General features: G+C 45.1%; 1 protein-coding gene across 1 annotated transcript; it reads left to right on the forward strand.

Annotated features, from left to right (window-relative positions):
* Positions 1-8192: 8192 nt before the first annotated feature.
* Positions 8193-13854, forward strand: CBLN1 (cerebellin 1 precursor). The gene is made up of 3 exons (XM_063140907.1): positions 8193-8460; positions 9102-9221; positions 13367-13854. The coding sequence occupies exons 1-3, from the start codon at positions 8206-8208 to the stop codon at positions 13562-13564; spliced, it is 573 nt and encodes a 190-aa protein (XP_062996977.1). The 5' UTR covers positions 8193-8205; the 3' UTR covers positions 13565-13854.
* The last annotated feature ends 341 nt before the right edge of the window (positions 13855-14195 follow it).

Raw genomic sequence — 14195 nt, forward strand, 5'->3', positions numbered from 1 at the left:
CCAGCGGATATTGGCAATTTGGTCTCTAGTTCCTCTGCCTTTTCTAAACCCAGCTTGTACATCTGGCAATTCTCAGTCCACGAATTGCTGGAGCCTACCTTGCAGGATCTTGAGCATTACCTTGCTGACATGTGAAATAAGTGCCAATGTGCGATAGTTGGAACATTCTTTAGTGTTTCCCTTTTTTGGTATGGGGATATAAGTTGATTTTTTCCAGTCTGATGGCCATTCTTGTGTTTTCCAAATTTGCTGGCATATGGCATGCATCACCTTGACAGCATCATCTTGCAATATTTTAAACAGTTCAGCTGGGATACCGTCGTCTCCTGCTGCCTTGTTATTAGCAATGCTTCTTAAGGCCCATTTAACCTCACTCTTCAGGATGTCTGGCTCTAACTCACTGACCACACCGTCTGAGCTATCCCCGATATTATTATCCTTCCTATACAGATCTTCCGTATATTCTTGCCACCTTTTCTTGATCTCTACTGTTTCTGTTAGGTCCTTGCCATCTTTGTTTTTGATCATACCCATTTACTTGCTGTAAATCACTTGGAGTCCCCAAGGCAAGAAAGTGAATTAGATATATTCAAAATCAAACAAATTAATACTTTGGGTAAACAGATTTTTCATTTGTGTTGCCATCTTTCTAGTATCTCCTATTTTATTTTATACAAGTATACAACTGGACCCATTTTTAAAAACAGAATAAAAAAATGAACCACTCATGGCTTTTAAGTAGCTGTCTCACTGGCAGTTGTCTTTTCTCCCTGGCTTTGAGAGGAGCACTGAATTGCAAAACATTTTAGTGATATTATTTCAAGTACTGTCGAGTTGGGAAAAGGATAGTGGAGTGGTAGTGGGGATAAATTGTATGCTGACTTTCTACAGATCAAAAAACAAACAAATATTTCTTCAAGGTGATCTACAGACCTGCACAGTTTAATCAATTCACCAGTCTGATGAATCAATTATGGCTTTAATTGCAGATATATATATTTTAAAAATGCTAATTAATTAGGCAAGCCATTGGCATTTTATATAAGGGTTGTGACCTGATTAATTTTCATAGATTAATCATATGAACTCTAGTTGAGTGATTAATTTCGATTGACTAAATTAGCACAAACTTGCATATGGATGCAAACAATATTTCTGAAGCTAAAAAGCACATTTTTGTTTGCTTTTAGCTAATTCATACATGAGCCGTGCCATCATCTTAGAAGAAGAGCTCTTCCTCTGAGTAAGGAAAATGCAACTCTAGTCCTATATCCATTTATACTGAAAGTGGTGCTTGCCAGATGCAATTTTTATGAGCACAATTTTTATGTTACCTGATTAATTGGGCGGGGGCATCTTTATGGTTGGTTACTTAATCCACCTAATTAATGAGCATTGCAGCCCTGTTTTATACTCTTCAGAAAATGATTTTGCTTGAGCCACAGTAACATGTACTTTAGATTAGGTTTCCTTGGTCTATGAAGGTGAAGGTGTAGGCGCCTGGCGCCTACACTGTACTCCTTTCGTCGCCAGCTGAAGACCTTTTTATTCACTCAGTATTTTTAACACTTAATTTTAACTTAAATTTAAATTATACTGTTTTAACTCTGTATTTTAACCTTATATCAATTTTGCTGCGTGGTTTTATCCTGGTTGTGCTTTTTATATTGTATTTTGTATTTGTATTTTTAACTTGTTGGTTGTTTTATGATGGTTTAATTTTTGTGAACCGCCCAGAGAGCTTCGGCTATTGGGCGGTATAAAAATGTAATAAATAAATAAATAAATAAAATAAATAAGTATTGAGGAAAGGGGACAGACCATGGTAAGGTGGCATGGCCTTTTCCAACTTGATGCTCTTCAGATGTTTTGGACTTCAACTCCCATGAATGGGTCTGAAGTTAGTCATGACTAATTTAAGATTCATTCATTTCAATGGATCTACTCTACATAGGAACAACATTGTCCAATGTTTCAGATTTCTGGTCCATCTCAGCTGACCCAGTGACCTTCCAGCTACGAATGGCAGAGAAATCTGTAACTGATTCAAATGAGTTTGGATTTCTATGAATCTGACCCATGGATTCCCAAGCTGCCTGACCTTTTCTGAATCATGTGGACTTGTGAACCAGTTTTTCACTTTTGATGTTGGTGGACTACAGCTCCCATCATCCCTCATAGTTGGCCATATTTTCTGGGGCTGATGGGGATTGTGGTCTGGCATCCTCTATAGGGTCACGGGCACCCCATCCATGATCTACCATGATTACCAGTAGCTCTCCAAAGTCTAAAGCAGAAGTCTTTACCAGTCCCGCTACCTAAGACCTTTAAAATCAGGAGTGTTGAACCTCAGGTCTGCGGGCCAAATTTGGCCTGCCTGCAGTCCCCCTCCAGCCCTCTCCAGATGGCCTCACTCTCTTTCTCCCAGCCATGGATCCTTTGGTGGTTTCTTGCTTTTGTGCAGTCCTTCCCCCAATTCTGAAAGGTTGAAATGCCTTTCCTAAAGCATAGTGATTGACAGAAACTATGTTAGGCCAAAGTATCTTGGTATTTTTGTTCCCACCCCTTTTGCCTTCAGCCTTGCTCTCTACTGGAGTGTGGTCACTGAATGCTTCTCCATAATGGAATTCCACCCCAGGGGCTAAAAGAAGTTCAACACTCCTCCTATCAGGCATTGCCTCCACATTGCAGGTGGGGAACTGACACTGAGAGATAGTGTCTTGCCCTAAAGGACATCTGACCTAGTACATTCATGAGAGTTGAACCAGGCTTTCCTGGTTCACAGTTCCGTCTTAAATACTGTGTTTAAATATTGTAGGCCTCTTTGACAAACCAAGACAAAGAAACTGGTCTAGAGGTGGCATTAGAAAGAAGCCTATGATGTCTGTAACAACTGTTTACTGAGAGGCCCATTTTATATGTAGAAAAAGGTAGGCCTGAGTAGGTTTGGTGTCCCCTGCAGTTTGGAGGTATACAGCCTTATCCATTGATCTTTGACTGGTAATTCAGAAGCTCCATAGTGCAAGTAAAACTGCCATTTTCTTCTCCTTTTTCTTTGACTTTTTTTAAAGGAGAAAAAGTCAGAATGGGAGGTAAACATATGCAGAAAAACATTAAAAGAGGATCCCAAGGTGCAGTTTGGGCTTAAAAGTAAATTCGGGGTCTGAAAGTATTAATTCTTTTAAGCAGCTTCTCCTTCCCAATCTTAGCCCCATAATCTCTTTATGTACATCAATGGGCACACAAGCACTAGACTATGTGAGTGACAGCTCTATAACTCTTTGTCAGAGGTGTGATTCCATTCCCAGAAACTAAAATAAAACCAATTTACCTAAGGGTTTTGCCAGTCATGTTTCAAAAATAATTCCAGCCCAGATCTTTACTTTTCTATTGAAAGCCTAAACCGGTGCCTCAGTCAGATAGGGAAAAGGTTATACTGGTCTGACAGTTTAATTCCAGTAGGACGAGTGAATCCATTTTTGTTTGCGACACCGGGTTGCAATTTTGTGCTATCCAGTTCAAAATCAATGCTGGCAATAAACTATCTATAGAAAGCAATTTTTGAGCTCATGTAGTCCTGACATTACTGTAAACGTGTCCTAGTCTGACTGCACTCAAAACAAGAGAGAAATGCCCAATGTCACGATACCAGCAAATTATGACCCAAGCTCTTTATCTGCAAAAATGTTTGCAGTTCAAGAAAGCTTTGATACATTTCCAAAGTATCACACCCAAGGGTATCTCATCTCTGCATTAATCATGCAAAATGTCAGGCTCACATCCAAATTGGGATGCCTTTCCTAATACTTGGAGCTTCAAGCTAAAATATGTGGGTATTTTGGCCCCACCCACTTTGCATGCCCCTACCCCATTTCTGCCTTTGGCTCCACCCACCACTGGAATGCAGCTCCTGAGAGTTTCTCCTTGGGCTTAAAAAGTTTCAACACCCCACGCTCTATAAGAACATGCTGGACATAATTCTGCAAGGGTTAGTTATGACTGGGAATGCAACCTTATATACACTTCCCTGGCTGTAAGCCTTATTGAACACAGCAGATTCTGTTCTTTAGGTAAACACACACAGGGTTACATTGTGAAACTGCAATCCTGTACACATTGATCTGGGAGACAGGCCCATTGAACTGACTTGGGATTGAAACCTTTTGGAAATCAATGGGATGAGTTAGCAATGATGAAAACTTCAAGTTTGTAGAGGCATACAGTGGAACGGGTGCCTTGTAGGCCGTCTAATCCAACCCCCGAAAGGAAACCAAGAGCTATACAATCTCTGATATATGGAAGACCATCGAGCCCCGGTAACTGGTTTCATTGTTATGTATTTTCACCTAATGTTCAGCCAAAATCCACCCTCCTTTAACTTAACTGCATTAGATCGATTTTCTGCCTTGTTGTGGCAAAAGCAGAGGACAAATCCTTGTCTATGTGGCAACACTTATGTATTTGGGAGTAAATCCCACAGAATCTAGTAGAATTTGTTTCCAAGTAGGGATAGGGGAGAATTTCATTCATTTAGGTGCAATCCTACAAACGGTTAGGAAGAAAGAAAAAAGTCCTACAGCTTCCAGCATTCTCTAGTCAGCATGGAATGCTGGGAGATGTAGGACTTTTTTCAGTTTAAATATGCATAGGATTGCATCCTTACTGTGAAGCTAGAGATTTAAAAAGAAATGAATGTGGGAGATTTGTCCATCCCGGCGCAGGGCTTTGAGCACGTAAATCTTCTGGTTTATAATCCCTTAAATGTAACCAGATTGGTGGGGCTGAATTAGGGGAGCAACCTTTACCTTCCCCCCCCCCCCACCGGGACAGGCTCTTTGTCTTTAATCGCAACATGGCAGGCAGGTACAACATGGCATCCTCCGAGTTAGGAATAGCTGTACCTGTTGAATTTGGCCAGCGCAGATGGATGAGAAATTTGTTTCGTTTTCAATAAGGATTGACCACTTTTACCACATTTCTTCATATACAGGAAGAAAAGAATTTGAGATTTATAAAAACAAATGAATACAGGAGGAAATGAAATTGACAGATTTTGACATCTGGTTTACAAAAACATTCTGAAGAGTTTGAAAGTTTGCAATGCTCACTTACTACTTTGGGACCTTTTAGCTGGTTTTAGTAAATCCAAATAATGCAAAAGTAATGACACAAGAGAGTGAGGATGGCATTGCTCTATCCTTACATCCTTACATTTGGGTCTTTTTTTTTTTTAACAGCCCAACATGACTACACTTTTTGTATATGGCAGAACAATCCTTTGCATGTTGACTCAGCAATAAGTCCAACAGTATTCAATGGCGCTCGCTCAGGTCAAGGTGTGCAGGACTGCAGCATAAATGGATAAGCCAAAAAAAATGTGGGTGAATGTGATGATGAAGTCAAAGGATCCTTTTTGCTGTTGGATGCACAGCTAATTTTCAATGTCAGTCTAGTGAACTCTCACAACATTAGTGTAGGTGTGAATTTGGACCACTGTTCTTCATAAAGACCCCCCACCCTCACCTTTAGATGCACACAGTATGGCTCAGTTATACCTGTTATAAACTAAATACTTAATTTATTTCAATGCATCTAGTCCTGCAGATTTACATTGCTGTAAGAAGTGACAGAACTGGACTTGCAACTGTGCAGCTTCCACATTAGACTGTGCATACCTAGGTCTGATTCTCATATTCATCACTTGATGACTTTGCCATGAAGTGATTTATAAATTACATTTATATCCCATTTTTTTTGCTCTTTCAAGGAACCTCTTACATGGCTCCACAACAACAACCCTGTGAGGTATGTTAGGTTAGGCTGACAGTCAGTGACTTGCCTAAAGTTGCCCAGTGGGGACTAGAACCTGGATCTCTTGAGTTCCAATCCAAGACTCCAACCATTACACCACACTGTCCCTCTTCCATGCATGAGCCAAGCCCTGCAAACTCAGTATAATCCTTCTTCACATTCCCAAATTGTACCCGAATTGTCATCTCTGTTTTTGAAGACCCTCTTCCCCCCTCCTATTCCCTCCTTTCCTTTAAAGACTATACATGGGTGATGGTCATCACAAACAGAAGTGGTTTTCCAGAAGCTTTCTAACAGTTTGCGACAATGACACACAAACTCTGAAGTCTCCACCCCACCCACGCACATTGTTACATAACTGAAGGAAGTTCCCCTTCTCCATTTCACACAGCCAGCCCCTGGTGTTAGGTTACATCACCAGTCTTCCCCAACCTGGTGCTCTCCAGATGTTTTGGACGTCAACTTCTACCAGTCCCAGCCAGCATGCTCAATGGTGACAGATGATAGCAGTTGTAGTCCCAAACATCTGGAGGGCACCAGGCTATCATTTACACATTAAGAGTCTTAAGGTGCAATCCTAGACATGTTTCCCCATCTCAATGTGCATAGGATTGTGCTCTTAACCTTTCTGTCCCACCTGTGGCCCTCTCTAACCCTCCTTCTTTTTCAAACCCCAAATTCAAAACACTAGCATAGGATGCAAAGCTTTACTCCAGCGTGGGCTCATCAGAACCCCATTTTAGTGGCCTGTGAACAGGTGTCATTAAGACTGGAGCTGTGAGCATACACAGAGTAGTTTTCCCCCTCCCTCACTGGTTAGTAATCACAGCCAGCCCCTCCTTATTAGTATCAGATCACAGATACTCTTATCTTCCTCAGCCTGGTACCCTGTGGCTGTATTGGACTATAATCCCCATCATTAGCAAATGACTGATCAAGGACAGCACCAGGTTGGAGAAAGCTAAACTATCACAGCCTGGATTTCTCTTTCTACAGAGATAACCACATCTGTCTGTCTGTCTGTCCGTCTCACTCTCAGGGTACCCAGGCCCCAGACTTTTCCTGAGCTCCAGCACATGTTGCACTGTCCTCTCCCATCCTAGGATCACCTGCTCCCCCCAGATCCCATATTTCCGTTCCTTCTTCCTCCTCTGCCTGCAGCTGATCACACTTGGCGAGGCGGGGCTTTCTCTAAGTTCAAGAGCCTCTCCTACCTGGGAAATTGTTGTCCCAGCTGCGGGCAACAGTGAAAGACACGCAGGCTTTTCCTCTTCCCTGTTCTCTCTATGGGGACCCTGGTTGGTGGACAGAAGGGAGTTCAACAGGGTCTGGACGCTCCAGCCCCAGAACCGTCCAATCCAAAAGCAGGATCCTATGGGACCCCCTCGCCGGCTGGCTTCGGTCTTCGTCCTGCAAACTGGCTGGTGGCTCCTTTTTCAGAGGGGTTGTAACTTCACTCCGGGTTTCACTCAGAACCAAGCCAGAACGGGGCTCCCAAAGGCGCTGAGCCCATTTTGGGGATGGAGAGCTCCTTTAGAGTCGACTCTCTGCCTCACTGAAACAGCCCCCCTCCTCTCCTTACCTGCTGGAAGGAACGAAGAGGCGGCGCTCGCTCCAGTCCAGGCCCGGCCCGGCCAAACCAGCACCGTCATCCGCCGCCGCGGCTCTCGCTCTCGCTCCTTCTCTCCACCTGCTCCGGATCACCTTAATCACCCAAAAGCCTCCGCCTTCGGGGGGAGCCGGAGACGGACTGGGCGTCCATTGGCTGGCGGCGAGCGCGCTGGCTTCTCATTGGCCGCGGGCGGCGCCGGGCTGGGCGTGGCCGGCGCTGACGCAAGGCCGGGGTTGGCGAGTTGCGGGCTGGGAAGGCGGGGTCGGCGCGTGGCGCGGCGCCTTTTGTGCGCTCCGGCGGCGGAGCGGAGCTTTCTTTGGCCATAGCTGCGGCGGCGGGCGGGCGAGCAGGCGGGCGAGCGAGCGGGAGAGCGAGCAGGCGGGCGGCGCCTCCTCCTCCTCCTCCTCTTCTTCTTTGCCCCCGTTTCTCCGCCGCCGCCTCCTCCTCTTCTGCGCTATGCATTCGAGCGCTCCTGAGCTCTGCCAGGGGCCGCCGCCGCCGTCGCCGCCGTCTACGCTGCAGCTGCTGCTGCATCTTCTCTGCACACGTCGAGGCGCGATCGAGGAATAGAGCGAGGCGGGCAGCTCGGGAAGGGGAGCGCCGAGGAGACCGTCCGTTGGGAGGAGGACGCAGGCGAGGAGGAGGAGGAGGAGGAGGGAGTCGTCCGCCCGCCCGCCCGTCCCTTCGGGGAAAGCTGCGCCTGCTGGCGACCCCCTAGAAGCGTCCCCGGCTTGTTGGCGTTGCGGGGGGGAAAAGAAGCCGCGGGCGGGCCGCTCGGCGCGATGCTGGCGCTGGAGCTCCTGGGCTTGGCGTGGCTGGCCGGCGTGGCGCTGGGGCAGAACGAGACGGAGCCCATCATCCTGGAAGGCAAGTGCCTGGTGGTGTGCGACTCCAACCCGGCCTCGGACCCCACGGGCACGGCGCTGGGCATCTCGGTGCGCTCGGGCAGCGCCAAGGTGGCCTTCTCTGCCATCCGCAGCACCAACCACGAGCCGTCGGAGATGAGCAACCGGACCATGATCATCTACTTCGACCAGGTAGATGGGAGATCGCGGCGGGGCGGGAGGCTGTTGGGTCCGATTGCGGTGGGGCTGGGAATCCGTGCCAACAAAAATAGGTTCAGCACCTTGGAGAGTTCCTTTAAAGTTCTGGCTGGAAACCCAGAATAGATTCTCAGCCCCACCAAAATCGGAGCCACCAGCCTGCACTCTGATGAGATTCGGGTGGGGGGGGGTGTTACAGGGGTGACTGTGGGCCGGGCCTTATTAGGCGTGGTGGATGGAAGGGGCGCTGCCTTCGGAGCGATTGCCCCCTTTTTCTCTCCCCCTCCTCTACATTCCTCTGAGCCTAAGGGAATCCCAGGTTTACAGAACGATGTATAGTTTTCAGACAAACTCCTCCCCCCAGGGGTGTGTGGGGTGGAATTCGAATTACTCGTTAAAACTTTAGTGTGCTGGTTGAGGGCGTGGGGGACACACGTGCGTGATCCGCTTCCCAGATCAATGGCTCGAGCCGGGTTGTAGGGGAGGAAACCGGAGGAATCTCCAGCTCGATTCTGCCATGCCTTTTGTCTAACAGATGCAGATGCTCATATTTCTTTGTGTATATGTGTCCAGCTGCCCGAATCCCTCATTCTCTCCATCTATATTTCTCATTTTCCCCTCCGTTTCCCTCGTAGGTACTAGTGAATGTCGGACTCAACTTTGACGCGGAACGGAGCACTTTCATAGCGCCCCGAAAGGGGATCTACAGCTTTAATTTTCACGTGGTGAAGGTGTACAACAGGCAAACCATCCAGGTCAGCTCTTGCTCGTTTGTGGAGGGACTCTGCATTTGGCATGAGTGTGTGTGTGTGTGTGTGAGAGAGAGAGAGAGAGAGAGAGAGAGAGAGAACACATGCACAAGATTTCTTTTAACTCTTTTGTGTGCTCTTACCGGGAAGTAAGTCCCACTGAATTTTGCAGGGCTGATTTCAGAGTGTAGGTAGGGTCAAGGCCCCATGATGAACCTTTATATACCCATCCTGGATGCCTAAACCTGTGTTCTCCCACTAAACTTCTTAGAAGAGCAACTTTCCTTGTGCCGTTTCAAATTCAGAACCCAATGAAAGACGGCAAAGCTGTTAATTTCCCCCTAAACTGGCCTTCCCTAACCTGGCGCCCTCCACATGATTTGGACCGCAATTAACATCATTCCCACCCAACGAGGCCCATACTGGCTGAGAATGATGGGAATTGCAATCCGGCACATCTGGCGAGCACCAGGTCGGAGAACGCTGTCCCGATGAAGAGACATTTTCACTGCAAAACCATTGGAACCACACATTTCTGTGTGATCACGCTTTAAAACGGCAACCTCCGATGAATGCTTGGTCCTTCTGTTCAGGCAGCCCTGCCCTCCTTAACCACAGCTTTTGTCCAAATCTCCACCCATCCTTGAAACGGGAATAGATTCCGTATGGAATCCCCAAAGCCCACCTCCCCACAACTGAGCATTTATGATCCGTACACAATTAACTACCTCTCTGCCCCCCCCCCCCGCATTCTCTCTTGACAGGCTGGACTTCAGTCCATCTACTACTTTTACGGCCAGGGTTGTGATCCAACGTGCATTTACTTAGAAGCAAGCCATGTTGAATCAAGTTGGGCTTAGTTCCAAGTAAACATGCTTTACGATCAGGCTGAGTAAGAATGGTGTATTCCCGCAGCAAAGAATGCAATTCTAAAACACGCTTACTTCCATTGTGATCCGTAGAAATCCAGGCTGTTCCCTCTCCCTCCTTGCCATACAATACCCTTCCTTTGATAGGAACTTGTCGCGTGGAAGCCAGTCACCTTGTAGCTGTTTTGAGGTTGGGATTAACATTTACTCAACTTCTACCTGCCTAAATTTTGTACCAAATGTATAAAATGCTTCACACTGCAAATTACACGTGCAGCGTAAAGGGAATGTTGCCACACTATAGTAAAGACGGGGGATCGTGGTTTTCAAGTAACAGTGAAATCCTGTGCATGCCTATAAGGAAGGAAGTCGCATTGAATTCAATGAGATTTACTCCTGGCTAAGGGTGCGTAGGATTACAGCCTACATTTCTAATTTTAATTTATTTAAAATGGTTTTTTAGGCCACATTTAAGGGTAGAACCCTTTAGTTTAACAAGACTATATTTAAACATATAGGTAGAGGTGTCTAAAAAATGATGTTCTGCCTTCCTTGGTGTAATCCTGGACTGGAGCCAATCTCATATTGTATAAACTGTGGCTTGTGGATTTTTAATTCACCCTCCACAAATCACATTTTAACCTCTTTTCCCAATGTTGATACAGTGATCGCTATTTCTCCAATCTGTGCACATACTGTAACTACATCAGTTTTATCACCCTTTAGTCATCCCCCCATCCCATAACAATAAGGAACAGGGACTGACCTGGTAGAATTACATGCTCTCTCTCTCTCTGAATTGGCCTGGGAGTTGCCTGATATATCTCATAGAAGTCACACCTCACCAGTATCTTGGGCATATCAGATTGGGGAATGGGTCTGGCCTTTGTGCTTATGGACTGAGTATATTGGAGCCTTGAGAAAAAGCTCAGCAAACCCATCTTGGGACTTCATGGATAGCCACAGAAAGATTGAATTGGCTGGGTGCTTCCTCTTTCCTCCCTCCCATATTATTATTATTACTATTATAATATTTATTTGTATCCAGCCTTTTGCCCATACACCCCCATTTTCTTATTAGACTGTGGCTTGGTCTGGTTGAGTCATCCAGATGACAGAATTCTATGTCCGTAGGCCCTTCTGGTATGGTGCACCATGGCCTTCTCTACTTCCAGCCAGCAAAATAATATGGATTGATCTAATAGGACTCATGGACTATGCAGGGTGCCTGCATAAAGCACCCTTTAAATGTCTTCCAGGAACATAGGTGCAATGATGCTTGGCTTTTTTTTTAGCTTTAGCTATATTCCTTTCTCCATCTTGCTGTACAGCTAAAATTAGATCTATGGCAGAAGCTACGTTCTGGATAATGGACTGATAAAGTGCCTGATCCTGTGCATGTTTTCTCAGGAGTAAGTGTGTAGCCCAAATATGGGTGCTTTCTCTATAATATATAATTTACCCTAATCTTGTATATGTAAAATGTGCAAATACGTACACATTTATAGTTGTGATTATTCACTAATTTAGAAAGCCATGATAGTAGCTCAGTTCTTCATCAGTAGCTGGCAATTTCTGCATTTAGGACTAGATCTAGAGTCTGCTCGAATTAAGGCAGGGCAGTCCCTTTAATTGCTGTTCTAGATCACTAAAGTGGGGATACATACTCACACACTCACACTCACTCTCTCTCACACACACACACACACACACACACACACACACACACCATGAACTGGCTAAATTTGGGGGAGAGGGTTTGTGGATTTCATTAAGGGCTCCTACCTTTCTCCCATTATTTGAGCACTGCTTTACTTTGATATATAAATCTCAATCCACCGTTTAAAAAGCACCAGTAGCTGTAGTGATATCAAGAATGGGGAGCATAGAATCTACGCTAATGTATATCTCTAATGACGTGTGGCTGCTGTGTTGTTTTGCCTTGGGTGTATCAAAACACACTTATCTCCTTTGCTTGGGCAGGTAGAAGGGTTCAACTCCATGGGACGCATATTGGCGCTGTCAGGGATTCGGCATTTTTGCTGCTTCACAAAGGGATAAGCAGCCCTCCCTGGATGTACTTCAGAGATGTTGCCTGGGGATTGGATGCCTTTATCCTCTTTCCCTTGTCTTTGAGGTTTAGCAAGGAAACACACACACACACAGGTCCTTCTTTCCTGAAGGACAAGCAAACTCTAAACACAAGAGGTGGCATCCATCTGAAAGGGATTCACACTGGAATTTGAGCCATGTTCGAAATGCATCTGGAGGGATCCCAAAATGCTGGGGTTTCGTGCTGTGCTGCGTGTCACAAATGAAGCTTACAAGAGCAATTTTTTTTCCTTCTAGGAATCCCTAGAAAAATCAGATCTATAATTAATTTGGGTTATTGTTGTCTGGTGTGTGTGTGCGCGTGCATGAATTGGAAAAGTGGCATATACATTTAAATATACAATATATATTTTTCGAGGGTGGGAGTTCTGAGTAGAAATATAGTACTGCAGAAGGCTCAAATACATTCTGTTGTTGACTCCTGGGTAGCTCAATTACTCTGTTCTGGCAGCAGAAAGAACTGCACTTTTTTAAAAAGGAAGACAAGAATGCTATCTAAAACTTATTCCTAGAAAGTTTGGGGGAGTGACCCCATTACGCTGTGCCACCAACCCCTATTCCTACATCCAATCCTTTTACTGTCCGTCCCCCCATTTCCCCCTTTCTTCTTTGTTTCTCCTGCTGATATAAGATGTCTGTCCTTTAGGGTTACCTTGTGCGTTTTAGAAGCAGTGTTGCAGACAGAGAAATACAGATTTTCTAATGACAGCTGTCTGGGAAGGAATGGGGTGGATGATGCCACAACTGTATCCCCCCCCCCATTAATACCATGCTAATATCACACTTTGATTAATAACATGCTTGGCACAATCCGAAGCATGTCTACTCAGAAGTAAATCCCATTGTTCTTGAGTCCCATTGAGTGGGTAGGATTTTGCAGCCCTGGGCTGCAATTTGATGGTTATTTCCCCCGAAATTAAGACCCACTGAACACAGTGCGACTTACTTCTGAGTAAAGGTACCTAGGATTGTCTTGCTAGCGTTCCCTTGCTGGAACAGTTAAAGATCTAATGAAAAATTAAGGGGGTGGATTCCCATTTACTGGGCACGTCGGATTAAAAATGTCCTACCAGTGTGTGAGTGTGTGTGTATCTCTAGACTCCCAGAGCTGCATAATGTTTTCTTCCCTTTCATTGATGGAGCTTTCGTTTTTCCCTTCTTGCATCTCAGGTGAGCTTGATGCTCAACGGTTGGCCGGTGATCTCTGCCTTTGCTGGGGACCAAGATGTCACCAGAGAAGCTGCCAGCAATGGGGTCCTGATCCAGATGGAGAAAGGAGACAGAGCCTATTTAAAACTGGAGAGAGGAAACTTAATGGGGGGTTGGAAATATTCCACCTTCTCTGGATTTCTAGTATTCCCTCTTTAAAGAACTTGCCGACTAGAGTTGGAAGAGGGGCAATCAAAGCAAGCCTGAGAATCGCTTACCCGCCCCTGAATTGTAGCAGGATAGAAGGAGCTTTGCACATCAAGCTTCTGGATAATATCTACGTATTGCAGAAGTTAAACCCTTACTTAGGTTTGTGTACATTGCTCGGAAGATCTCTGTAACGGTGCAGCCAGCAGCCAGAAGATGCTTGAATTCGTCATCGTCCAATAATATTTCTTTTTTCTTTGCAAACCAAATTAACTACATCTCCATTTAACCGATGTTGTTATAACTACTCCCTCTTCCATGTGATTCCCCCTCCCTTGCAAACACCTGTATGTTTTCTACTTCGCACTATCCTTTAACAACCAATTTGAGTTTGTTTTTAACACTATATATATATTTTTTACTCTTTCCCTGAGTTTAACTTTTAAAAAAGTATTTTTGAATATGTGGGTGCCATGGTGAAAGGTGCAACGCAAACCTTGCTGTATGCTAGTAAGTCAAACTGGGAAATAATAATATATATATATATATATTAACATGAACTATTCTAGCCAAGTCCTGATTTTCACTATTTCTATGTAAATCTGAGTGATTGTGGAATTTATAGGCTGCTCGATGTTTTGAC

This window comes from Elgaria multicarinata, chromosome 14 (genome assembly GCF_023053635.1).
Source record: "Elgaria multicarinata webbii isolate HBS135686 ecotype San Diego chromosome 14, rElgMul1.1.pri, whole genome shotgun sequence".
Taxonomy (NCBI): domain Eukaryota; kingdom Metazoa; phylum Chordata; class Lepidosauria; order Squamata; family Anguidae; genus Elgaria; species Elgaria multicarinata.